Consider the following 13,016-nt stretch of genomic DNA (forward strand, 5'->3'; position numbering starts at 1 on the left):
TCAAAGGGGAAAAATGTGATCCCTCGTACGACCAATGGGTTCTAATTTGGAAACTGCTGAGTTGTTCCGGTGCTGTTCATGCGGAATTGATCGACAATTCGTTAAATGATTTGATTAAGAAAACAAAATGGTATCTGGAGGATGATTTAATGATTGGGATATTGATGGTAGCAAACTCAAAAAAAGTAATACCTTTCATTGAAGATACTTGGTATCTGGAAGAAAGTGATTTGCTCTGCAGTGTCTGTCTAAGACCTGCCCTCCGTTTTTTTTTGTACAAAAACAAGAAAATGCGATTCGTGTGCAAGACAAAATTTTCGGAGACTGTTAGACAAAATCCATTATCCCACAATGCTCGACAATTTTCATGGAAGAATGCTGACTATTCCACCAGGAATGGATGCTTTTGTGTTCCCAGTAAATCGAATGTCATCTAGCCGTCCGTGCCCAATTCAATACTTTTATAAGTTGGATAAATTTTTACAAAAATGTGTTCGGGAAGGAATTGTACCTGGCAAATACTTTAAAATGCCAAATACAGTTGAAGAATGATGACCAAGGATCACAAGGTGGGAAATACACCCCCTTAGTTACACTAATCCACCGTATCGTTTACGTGTACACCAAGGGGAAACCCATCTTCATATCCATGCTTCATCCAAGTGGATTTGTTGTCGGCTGTTACGGACTCATGGAATGGATTACAGCCCTTGAAAACTATTCAGTCGATTTACGGGACATTTACTTCCTTTTTTACGGACTAAAACTCATTTATCATTTATCATTGATTATGGTAACTTTTAATTACCGCAATTTTAATAAAGAATTGCAATATTTATTCAAATTTTTAAATTTTAGATGAACACGGGACTAAACTTGCTCACGTGCAGGCATTGAGAAAGCTCACGTGCAGGAGCAGTTAGCCGTCAAAGAAATGGTGTTGTTCTGTGAAAACCGCAAAGTTTGTCGAAACGTCAGAATTGCACATTTCTTAGATGAAACACCACGACCATATGATCGTAATTCGTCAGCCGTTTGCGACATTTGCGCATCTGAAGTATGTAAACGTTACGCGTTATTAACATAACATTTTAATCTGTGAAATTTTAATTTAGGCCATATATAAAGAAGTTGACGTCATACAACATGTTTGTGATGTAAGGGAAACTGTTATGTAAAATTTCTCGACTCGTTTCACAATTTCATTTATCGTGGATGTATTCCGCGCCGACAAAAAGAGGAGCTTGCATACCGGCGGTAATTTAATTTGTGTCGATATGTTTTCAACAAATTAAAGTAATCCAATATATTTTGTTATTTACAGATGTTAAGGATTGTGCACTGTACGGCAAAGGTTCAGGTTGGAAAACTGATAATGCCTTTAGATTAGTTCAACAACTAATTCTGGATAACGTACTGGAAGAAAGGTTGGTGTGTGAAAAAGGACGACAAGCGTATGCAATTATTCTCATTGGAAGCAACTGGCCTTTGCAAAAGGTTTTATAAATTTATTAATTAAAAATAATTAAAGGGAATAATTTAAAGGGTTAATTAAGAATAAGAATAAGATTAAAGAAGAAGTGGCCAAAAGAGTAGCAAGAATTTTTATGAGCACTCAACATATGAGCTCCTCAAATATTTCTATGCGAGAACATTTAGAAGAAGGAAAGAGTGGGGAGAGCTCTTATCATGCAGTCGTTGGCATTGTGAGTGAGAAAGACGCGTCGTCTGCTACTGGCTTTCGTTTTGATCTCAATTCACTTACTCTCAGCTCGGTTGCCATATTGAATTAAATCAACTTGGCAGTTTCTACTTAAATTACTTTGCAAACAAATTTAGGCAAATTGTTAGATATAGTGTATACAAATAGACAAAATTACCACCTGGTTTTAGCGAGCTGCCCGCAACTCAAACAGACCGTTTTGGGGGATTTTCAGAAAATCATTGCTAGGATTTTTAAAAATAAACAAATAGATGGTTTATTTTGTAAATTTTTTTTCGCTTAGTCGATTGGTGAAAACCGCAATCGCCTACCTCTTTTTGGTTTGGGAGTATCTCAGAAGAACTGTGGGTCCAGCCAAAATTTGATTTTTTTGTTTTTGTTTTTATACAGCCGTTTTCTCTTCAACTGCTGCACCTAAAGATATTCTTATTAGTTTAAAATGATGGGATAGCCAACCTCTTCAAACAATCACATTTCAACTTTTTAAATACTCGGCTCAAAAGCCGAGGTATGAACGATTGAATTTTTTGAAAAACATTCCTACAAATTTATTTGTTTTTTGGCCATGCGGGTCTGAAAGCCGGCAAAAAAAAATACCAAATTCCGTTAATAAACGGAATCAATCAACAAATGATTTCGCAGTCTATTTATCGGATAATAACAATTTTTCTAGTTTTATTTTTAAATTCACCTGTAATATTATTTTCAGTTGTTTTGTTTCTGCCGCCAACCTAACTTCACTGTTAAAACCACCACACTTTTTACGGGGTAAAAAACCAAATTTTTCCGTTTCACCAGATACGGAGTTGAAACCCCGGAAATAAAACTAATTAGTTCCTCTCGAAAATTGAAGGTTATCGAGACTTCAGTGGGATTTGAACCCACAACCTGTGACTTGCTAGCTTAGCTCGCCAACCACTACAACAATTGGCTTAATAATTAAATATAATCCTTTTGATTAATCCGTAGTTGAGTGCATCAACAATTAGGACTTGTAAATATTTTCAAATTTCACATTGTGAACATGGAAAACAGTTAGCGGGTGTGACCACGTATATATAAAATTGGCTATACTCACAATTACTAACTTTGATACAAGCGTACTTGAAATGAAACGTGTGCTAGGCTATATAGTGTGACGATGATGAGCATATATTTTAGTATTAAAAAAGTCTCTGATGATATCTCTGCTACTGCTGATAATTTAAACCGTTCCCCATGCCCAGGAATTTCATGGATTTTTCCCTAAATATTTACATAACATTGGAAAAATATGAATGATACACACATTGTTGGTAGAGTACTTAATCTTTGCGAAAAATATTAAAAAGCCGAATTCATACGGAAAATATTTTTTAAAAATCTTAAGTCCTAAATGAATTACTGTAAATCGAGTCTTTAAGTATATATAGTCAAAAATTAAGTTTCCTAATACCACTGTGTTAGATAAAACCATGGGTTTTGTTTTAAAAAACATTTAATTTAGGTGTTTAAACCCTTAGATTTATGTTTTGGAAGAAATTTTTGTGGGTTAAACACCAAGTATTCTGTGTCCACCACGAATATTTCGTATGAGTTACGAAACATTCGGTTGGTTACAAAATTTTCGGGGTTTCAACACCCAAAAAATCGGTACTAAACTTTAAGTGTAAAACACTTATAACTTGTATAATACACTTAACACCTAATATTTGGGGTATAAATTGCTGAAATTCCTGTTGAAAAGGTAATTCGTAGTTTAAAACCAAAATTTTTTGTAAAAATTCCATATTATCGTGCGAAGCTATGAACATTTCGGTTATTGGGTACATTTTTTACGGGTTAAAAATAGCTGAGAAATTCGTAACCTTTTTAACAGTGTAAAAAACCTTTAAACCTTTAACCTTTAAAAATTCTCCGTTCTATTCCAATATTGGTCATCTTTTCTGGTTTACATTTTTTCAATGTGGGGCACCATCTGGTGTAAGACAGGGAATCACTGGAAAAAAAATTGTCGTTTTTTCTTGTTTTTTTTGGCTTTTCAAGATTCAAGGAGTTATATAGTTACATGTTTAAGTTGACAAACCGTTGTGTATTCACGTTTGCTAACTATTTCATACCAAAAAATCAGCGTTTCATTCAAAAAATTGAAACTTTGCCCAATTGTAGATATAAGTAACAATTTACAAATTTGAATTTTTGGCAATTTTTTAAGTGCCACGCCCTTTAGTATGGAAACATATAGCAGAAACGCTAATATTTCCAAACTTAAAATCTTTAAATTTGCGAGGAAAGTGCTATTCACAAAAAAAAAAAAAAACAAACAGTGAAAGTATGTTATTCCCTCTACAAGAGGATTTTTTAAGTTTTTCTTTGCGATAACTCAAACATGACTTATCGCGATAAAAAGGGGAACACTTTGGCCCGTAAGCCGCCGTTTTAAAAGCATGGAAACACTCGTCGAACCCTGTGTGTTTTTTCAACGGGACGTATGAAAAGCTCTACTAAAAGGAGCCGAGATCACCAGAGGCGACGCCTCTGATGACAAATAAGCTCAAAAGATGGACTAATTAAAGTTGACTGCAGGCATGAGTAGGCAGACCTCCCAACTCGTACTCCCCATTCCATCATCATCCAGTCTCATCGTCGAGGATCTCCATGCAAAATTACATCACACCGGCGTAGGGCACACCCTCAGCGTTTGTCAAAGGAATTTTATATACCTATTTTATAATAGATGGTGACGAAAAACCTTCGAAGTTCTGTGCCAATGCATCAAATGTAGAATTCGGCCTTCGATGCCACAGCCATCACGGATTACCAACTTATCAACGTCTCAAGGGTTTTGTTCGCATTTTCACCAACATAGAACTTGACTGTTTTGTACCGTTTCGCGTTGACATCAGAATAGGAACAACAAAGAGATACCGTTATTCTATTATGGCTCTTCGACGATTCATCTTTTTTCATATATTTCAGAAGATCATTTACTGATAAAGGCACAAACATAGTTGCTAGTGAAAAGAAGCTCATTCTAGGCATTATAGACCAAAATTCTGCTTACACCATTGGAGAAGTGGTTTATCTTGGCATTTACTGGTGGAAGTAAGCATACTTACCTGTACACACGAGGGTCTTATTGGATCAAGGTGATGCGTGCCATTCAGGAGTCTCTTCTGTCACAGACGAGGTTCCCCGAACCATATTTGCCGAAGTCACGCTTCTTCTTTACAGCCGTCCGCTGACTCATGTACATACTAACTCATCGAAACTCGAACCATTTCCAGATACTTAGCCCTCTCCCCACCGTTCTCAATGTCGAGGAGGCAATTGACGGTATAGACAGAAGACGATGGAGACAGGCTCAATTCATGGTTAACCAGTTCTGGAGGCTCTGGAAACGCAAATATGAACCAACTTAAAAATTATAATACTATTGCCATCAATTTTGAAAGTACAGATGGAGTGAAATATAATAACTCTAACCTATAAACATACAACTATTACTCTGGTTATTGTATACAAAAAAAGGTTACAAAGTTTTTTACTACAGTTTCCCTTCATTTACCAATTGATTAATATGCAGGGAACTCCTTCAGTGAAATATAATTATTTATTAATTTACATTATGGTTATTAGCTTTTTCATTGATACATATTAACGATGCACTAAAAACGCGATAGCTACTACGTAATAAGTATTTGAATACCACATCGCGTAAAGTAAGTTATAACTTTATTTTTTTAATCACAGAAAATCAGCCCCAACAGAAAGTTTTTTGGCAATCGGTGCCGATAAGGTCAATGTTTTCCTTTGTTCCACAATTCAGACTTTTCCTTGTCATTTTTTATGCCACTACGTCAACTGAGATACACCAATGCTTCTAAAATTTTATTTATTCAGCATAGTTCGTTAAACTTTATGCTCAAGACGATTGAGAAAGAATCGGATTAATATTAAGGGATAGCAAAATTTCTTTGGGCTACTCGCAGGGCAGCACCAAAATGGCCCATATTTTGAATTATGGACTAGAACCAGATCTTTCCACTTGCTCGACGATAAAAGAGGCAATCTACTTAATAAAGTTAAAGGCAGGGTCATTGTTTCACAATTTAAATGAACTGAAAACAAAGTTATAAAGCATGATTAGATGGATCTCCACTTTAATGTTTTTTTCATAATCATGCCTGATAACGAGTTGTTCTTGAGTGTTGCAAAGCAAAAGATTTATTGGAACATTTGAAAATCAGTTTTGCTGGTATGTCATTTGAAAAATTTATCCAGGTTTAAATTAATGGCACAAACGCAATTTTTTAAAAAATATTCTTGAAAAGAACTTGGTCATCGGATTTACTGAAACAGGTATCGTAACTCCAGGTAATTTTTCAAAAACTAGAATCATGTTGCCTGCACGTTGGTCACAAAGTAGTTAGATTTGAATGCTTTGTCTTTGAAGACATCAAGCTACAGTCATATAGTAGATTGTTTAATTAAACAATCACAATTTTTTTCCACTCGTTGTATAGAGAACGTTAACTCAACTGTAAAATATACTTGAAATTTTGACATACTTAAAAAAAGCGAAAAAAATCAGAAAGGAGAGTCTGAAAAGGTGGGAAGATTTTGAAATGATCTTTTCTACGAAGCAAATTGCAATTCTTCACTTCTGTCGGGAAGGAAAGGGAGCCCTACAAAGTTGTCACAGTAGATTTGACAACGCATTTTTTCATTGGATTTGCACCACTACAAAATAATTGTGCTACCAAAAACTGTTATCTAGCCAGAATTCAAGTCCAGTAAAAAAAATTATCACAGACATTTTTTTGGGGTTAAAAAAGTGGCTTTGTGTTAAAAACGTAATTAAATTCCTTTGTCATTTAGTGGGGATAGCAGAAAATAGTTAAGTACTTTCGTTTTTTTTTGCCGATTGGCTACACTATAGCTTTTTTAAGCGTTATGTAAAATGTTTTTGGGTTAAGCAACCGTTGTATGGAAATGTCCTGGTCAACCTGACAAGAAAATTGCCACACAAAATAGATTCAATATATATTAGATATGTGCGTATATTTTGTTTCATGTAAATTGATAGTTTTTTATTGCTATATTTTCCGTTCACGACTACTTAAAATAATACCAGAAGTCCGTTTTTGTGCCGACAGATGAATGTTCAAAATAGCAGCACCATTTACGGTTTGACGATGGATCCTCCACTGATGTCCAAATCCATTTAACTGAGGAAAACTTAACCAATAATGACGATTCGAACGATGAAACGATAGACGTCATCAATTTGGGTAGGGAAAAAGGTAGAAACCAAGAACAACTGTAATATTGAAAAAGTCAACAAAAGCAGTCGTGTCCCGCTAACTAAAGAGGAAATATTGCTTTTTATTAACATCTGTTTTATTCACAAAAAGGTCTTTCACTTAGTGTTCTTGGTGAAATTGCGAAACTCCTTACTGATTTGGGTCATAATATCCCAACCGTTCCAAGAAAAATAACGAAAATAATAAAAAATTAAAGACGTTAACACGTCTTTTCACAATTTTCAGTTTAGCGGAATATGAAAATTTTTAAATGGAATTTAAGACCCAGGCAACAATGTGGTTACTATTCATATCAATATTGACGGTATTCGTACTTTCAAAACTAAAACGGTCGAGATGTGGCGTTTGATCATTGATCTTCTCGTTTGATTATTGCTGTCGACAGCGATCTCTTTGTTGTCAGCATGTTTATGGAAAGAAAAACCGACCAAGAGTATGAAAATTTTTTAGTGTCGTTTGTTTAAGATGTTACAGCCCAACAAAAAAGTTAAAAACCCCGCACATAATCAAGATTGAAGCCATGATTTGTGATGCCCCCCCCCCACCAGGCAATTTGTGACTTCCATCAATGCTCTTAATGGATATGGTGGTTATGAGAGATGCACCCAATAGGGCGCTAACAACAAAGTTTAAATGTGTGTTATATACTAATTTTCATGTTTTCTGCCCTCTGCAACAACTTTTTTTTCACAAAAAACTTCTAAAAAACCACCACGTTGTTATTAGACCATTGAACTATTAAATATCGATATGATTTCCTAACTTCCATTGGATTATATACACCTAGTTTTTCTCGGTATTTTCAAAAGACTTATATTAATTTGGACTGGTCAACGGCATACAAAATTTAAACATAAGCTTGGAATTTGAGAAAGATTGTACATCGATCGAAGACTTTGAATATTAGTAAATCGTAAAAGAGTATTTTCATCGAATACCAATAACAATGGAATAATAAAGAAATGGGAAGTAATTGGATTTCGATCATCTCTTCTCAATTCTAACCCAGTAATTTTGAAAGGCTTCTTCTCGGCAGAGAAATACAAATACTTTCTGCACCTTCATTTTGGTATACGCATATATTACTATCACCTTGTGCATATACACCATTATGCAAGAAGTATTCAGCCTTGGCTGGCTACTTCTTCAATGAATTAGTTCGTATAAAAATTCAGAAAAATTTAAGGTGTGAATTATTTTATCTTCAATGTTCATTTATTGGTACATATCAACAAAAAATGCGTCACTCATGGTATCTTTTGATGGGTTTTCTGCCTTTCCAAATCCCCATCGAAAACTACCTAAAAAATTAATAAAGCTTATTATTTCTCAAAAAAAACTTACAAAAAGTACAAATTAAAAAAATAATTTATGTGAATTACATTTTGACATGCGACAAAGATGTTTCATCGTTGGTTTTCAACACTGAAAAAATTTTAGCTCTGAGTCTGAAAAGGGTGAGGGAGAAACGAGATCTGATTTTGTTTATTTATGCGTTCATATTTATGAACGGTTAATAATCAAATTGAATGGATTACTAAAACGCACTTCATTTGAAGAGTTTTCATGGATCTCAAGAGTGTTTAAATGAAGCCGATATCATGAAATTCACTTATTATTTACAAATTGGCGGGGCATTCGCATTCCCAAAGAGCGACTTGCCTGGTCCATGAAACATTTGAGAAAATAGCAAATTGTGGCTTTGTACGAAATGCTGGGTTATGCCATATGAGGATACATCATCGTCCTATCCCAATAATACATCTATACTATCATGATAATAGGTTCGCATATGTTAACCACTATTATTTTTTTCTAATTTTAAACTAGCAAAGAGTTGATCAATTCGGACTCCCAGGCATATGAATCCTCCTGAAACAGTCAAATGAATATTTTCTTACTAACCAAACTGTTGTAAAATTTTTTGTTTAATGTGACGGAGTTTCTTACAGCAAAAGCAATAATAGCCAAATTGTTAGTGTCCTTAAATTGGAAGTTGCTATAAACCTGATCTAACTACTTTACACTTTTCTAACTGAGATTGAAGATTTTATGAGAAAAGGTTTTCATTACAAGCGCCATTACGTTAAAATTGCAAAAAAAGTTCCCAGCGATTCATATCACAATTGGTGATACCTGGTAAAATTTGTATTGTAACAAGCGTTTTTTTAATGCTTAAACTTGAATTTCATTTGGAACACTAGTTGATGTTGTTATTTGGTTTTCTCTTCTACTAAATTAGTTTTGTAACTTTCATTATTGGAAGAAAACGTCTGTACTGAGACAGGGACTTTTCAGCCCACTAAAAATCTCTTTGTCAGCAACTATGGTTTTTCCAGAGAGTAATCACTCCAGTCCGACAGCAAGTACTATACACATTTCATTTTTAGTCTTTTCTTTCTCTATGAAGGTGTTATGTGTTGAAAGATATCTATTGTATGCATCTTCCACTAAGTAACCATGAACATACTTACATAGACAGTATTACCTTAAACACTCACACTCTAGGCACAGGAGAATCTGCAGAAGGAAGAGAGAGAGTAGGTGCGGAACATGTGGTGTGGGACATGTAGGTGTGGAAAATGACACTCATCACATTCCTGTTATTGATGTTGAATAATCTTGAAGTTAACTGGATAGACTGACAGGACGATCGTCCTTTTTTTTAGAAAACAAGAGGGGAAGGGGGAAAAGTGCTGTAATCTCCAACATTATTTCCTTTGATTTCCTTCAAGCGAGGACCCATTTTGCATGGGCCAAAATGGACGTTGAATCCGCCCAAAGGGAAGTTGTTGGCAGGATTCATATCAACATGACAAAACTTGTGATTGCTGTGATGGAATTTTTCAGAATTTCAATCACTACGTTCACGTCATCAAGTTGAAGGAGGTTTATTATGGTAATAGATGTTAAATAGAGTAGGAGGTGGTTTTACTGCAGCCTCTCCATCAGCATTGACCATCATGGTATTTTTTAAATTATTGTAATATTTCTTGTCATCAACGGATTTTTTCTATTATTTTACACTATGTAATTAACCAGCACCACCACACAAAACGAATCCGAGAACGAGGCCTACGTTTGATTTGCCCAGGTTTTTTTTTCTTTAATGGTCACCTCCAGCACGTCTCATACTATACGTGAGCTACTATACAGAATGGAGTGGTTACTGCAGTTGCTGTCCCAACTTTTCTGGGAGAGGCTTTCGCAGCCAGTAATTGTAAACCAATTGCACTACTGCATTGACTCTTTCTACGTGTGTTCCAGCAAGGCTATGTCGCTGAAGCTGATATAAAAAGGGCGTTTTCAAAAAAACAAAAAAAAATTAAAACAAGAAAAAAGTGTCCCTCCCAAACTCCCTTATACACCTTCATAGGAGAACCAATTTATTGTATGGGTTGAAATAAGAAGAATGCGAATGTCTTCCAAGCATACCGCTAAGATACCTCGTTTCTTTTTGGTTACCCCTGAAGATCTGATTCTTGGAATATGTGTCATAAAAAACTATTTTGAATTACTAATTTGTGAATGCAAGACATGTTGTAATTCATCAAAGACTTAATGATAGCAAACATTCAGCATCATCAACATTGGACTTCAAAAATTTTGTCGTCTGACTGCACGGAACTTGAAGATAGCAATGTTTAATCTCATATCAATTATAAGATTTTGACACTTCAACTGGTGCCATCTTGCGTACATTATATCGTCCAGATTTTGTATACTTGGGTGTCCCTTTTTTTAAAGACTATAAATCCAGCTCAAAATGAACCATAGAAATCTTAATATGGATGGATTTCAAATGTCCGAAATCTAGTTTTTTCTACGTCCATTGCCAAATATTATTTGGGTTATCAAATCTAGTTTAAAATTTTTATTAAAGAAATATTTTTGGGAATCGCCTGATTTCATTCATTTTAAATTTTAAACCATTCTTCAAATAATTTATTTTAAACATGAAATTCGTTAAAATCTATATATTAGCTTTGGTAACTTCTGGTATATTCAATCGCTTGGTATTATATTTTTACCGATGCTTTGAAGATTCAAACCTAAGTTAAAACGAAAGTTTAATTTGATAAATTATTGCATAGAATTTATAACTAACGAAGTACCTTCACACCCCCCCCCCCCCCACGGTTGAATCGCTCCTTTCTGTCCGTAATTGGTTTTCAGTTTCACCACCCTCAAAAAAGATTTTTTTTCAAGAATGACTCAGAAATTTTGATAAATAATCAAGTAAGATATTTCCAGGTTCGGGCAGAGCGCGCTCAATTTACGCACCGATCACCCGATCGATCAGTGATCACTGAGTGGTGATTTGATGGAACCAGCAACCCAAAAATGGGATCGTGATCGGGTCGATGCGAATAATTATCTCGATCAAACTTCTGATCAATTTACAGTGTTGAATATGATAAATGCTTGGATTTTTATAGCAACGATAAGGGTAAGAATGGTTTTCTGATCACCGGTTGTATATGAATTTCTAGTTTTCTAAAATAAATTTAACAAAATTAGCATGTAAAATTTTTTTTTCATTTTCATGCAGATACGCTTAGAATTAGCAAATATATAGCTAGAATTTTGATTGGAGCGTTGATCGGGATTTGATCGGGAAATATGACCAAATATTCGATCGGCTTACGGAGCGGGATAGAAAATTTGGGGAAAGAGCGGGATTGGAGCGCGACAACGAAAAAGCGTGATCGTGTCCAACCCTGGATATTTCATAATAAAAATGAAATTCTTCTGAATAACTTCTGTAAGATTACATATACAAATGATAGTTAATAATAAACCAAAAATTAGCCCAAAATTTACCGAAAAATAAAATCAATAAAGAATAATATAATCAATAATCAATAATCACCCTTGACTTATTGGGGTATGTATCACTGAAAAGAGCTTTGGAAAGGAGTGCCTTTACATAAGAATATACACGTAAAGAGGAGGGGGAGTTGGTGAACGGGAGCTATGTGAACAGACCTCAACACTACTATTACAAATCAACAGTTAATTGTGGATGATTAATAAATACACTATAACACCATTATTTAACTAAAATTTAATTGAAATTCTTATGCACACGAAGCTGAACTTCTACTATTTCAAATAGAAAGCTTCGTAGGGTATTGGAAATTTTCTTCTGGGATTTTTTTCATAGATGATTTCAAAATGTTTTATTTTTATTTTCTTTGATATTGATTACAGGATTTTAAAGCAAACCAATGGATTCACAGCCCAGCAACGAATTGACTAGTAGTATTGTTTAGTATTTCTTAGAAGATTAATTCTCCGTCTTACCTTAAGATGTCTTACCTTTAAGATCTAAGACTGTGGTACGCTTTTACTCGGTTTTCTAAGATTTAAAAAAAAGTAACAGTAAGTTTCATGATGCTTGTATGACTATGGGTTCGAGTTTAAATGCAGATTCATGAACTTCAAACAATACCAATAGAAACTTGGCATTTCAGTTTTTCTGAGATATCTCCCAAACGAAAAAAAGCTAGGCGATTGCGGTTTTCACCAATCGACTAAGCGAAAAAAATGTAACAAAATAAGCCATCTATTTGTTTATTTTTTAAAAACCCTAGCAATGATTTTTGAAAAATTCCCCAAAACGGTCTGTTTGAGGGGCGGACGACTTGGTAAAACCAGGTGGCAATTTTTTCTATTTGGATACACTATATCTAACAATTTGCCTAAATTTATTTGCAACGTAATTTCAGTAGAAACTGCCAAGTCAATTTAATTCAATATGGCAACCGAGCTGAGAGTAAGGGAATTTAGATCAAAACGAAAGCCAGTAGCAGACGACGCGTCTTGCTCACTCACGATGCCAAGTTGCCAACGACTGCATGGTGAAGAGCTCTCCCCACTCTTTCCTTCTTCTAAATATTCTCGCATAGAAAGACTTGAGGAGCTCATATGTTGCGTGCTCATAACAAGTCTTGCCAATCTTTTGGTAACTTAATTCTTTAATC

At 34.7% G+C, this 13,016-nt stretch overlaps 1 protein-coding gene across 5 annotated transcripts; it reads left to right on the forward strand.

Annotated features, from left to right (window-relative positions):
- The first annotated feature begins 13 nt into the window (after nucleotides 1–13).
- On the forward strand, nucleotides 14–12,375 carry LOC124312516. 5 transcript variants are annotated; one of them, XR_006910644.1, is made up of 7 exons: nucleotides 14–793; nucleotides 859–1,057; nucleotides 1,116–1,157; nucleotides 1,239–1,257; nucleotides 1,325–1,497; nucleotides 11,284–11,479; nucleotides 11,582–12,375. XR_006910644.1 is itself a non-coding variant. In XM_046777759.1 (6 exons), exons 2-6 carry the CDS (start codon nucleotides 935–937, stop codon nucleotides 11,347–11,349), a joined length of 423 nt encoding a protein of 140 aa, XP_046633715.1. In that variant the 5' UTR covers nucleotides 14–793; nucleotides 859–934; the 3' UTR covers nucleotides 11,350–12,375. The 5 variants fall into 5 exon arrangements, 2 of the variants coding, with proteins under 2 accessions (XP_046633715.1, XP_046634466.1); XM_046777759.1 differs by having other exon boundaries at nucleotides 11,284–12,375; XM_046778510.1 differs by lacking the exons at nucleotides 11,284–11,479; nucleotides 11,582–12,375 and adding an exon at nucleotides 2,114–3,090.
- The last annotated feature ends 641 nt before the right edge of the window (nucleotides 12,376–13,016 follow it).

Source organism: Daphnia pulicaria, chromosome 1, assembly GCF_021234035.1.
Source record: "Daphnia pulicaria isolate SC F1-1A chromosome 1, SC_F0-13Bv2, whole genome shotgun sequence".
NCBI lineage: Eukaryota > Metazoa > Arthropoda > Branchiopoda > Diplostraca > Daphniidae > Daphnia > Daphnia pulicaria.

Bases quoted from the DNA above. Each gene is read 5' to 3' on its own strand.
- LOC124312516 (XM_046777759.1), top strand. From the start codon at position 935: ATGGTGTTGTTCTGTGAAAACCGCAAAGTTTGTCGAAACGTCAGAATT. The intron at 1,058-1,115 runs GTATGTAAACGT...ATTTTAATTTAG, and splicing joins GCGACATTTGCGCATCTGAA to GCCATATATAAAGAAGTTGA. The intron at 1,498-11,283 runs GTTTTATAAATT...AGATATTTCCAG, and splicing joins GCAACTGGCCTTTGCAAAAG to GTTCGGGCAGAGCGCGCTCA.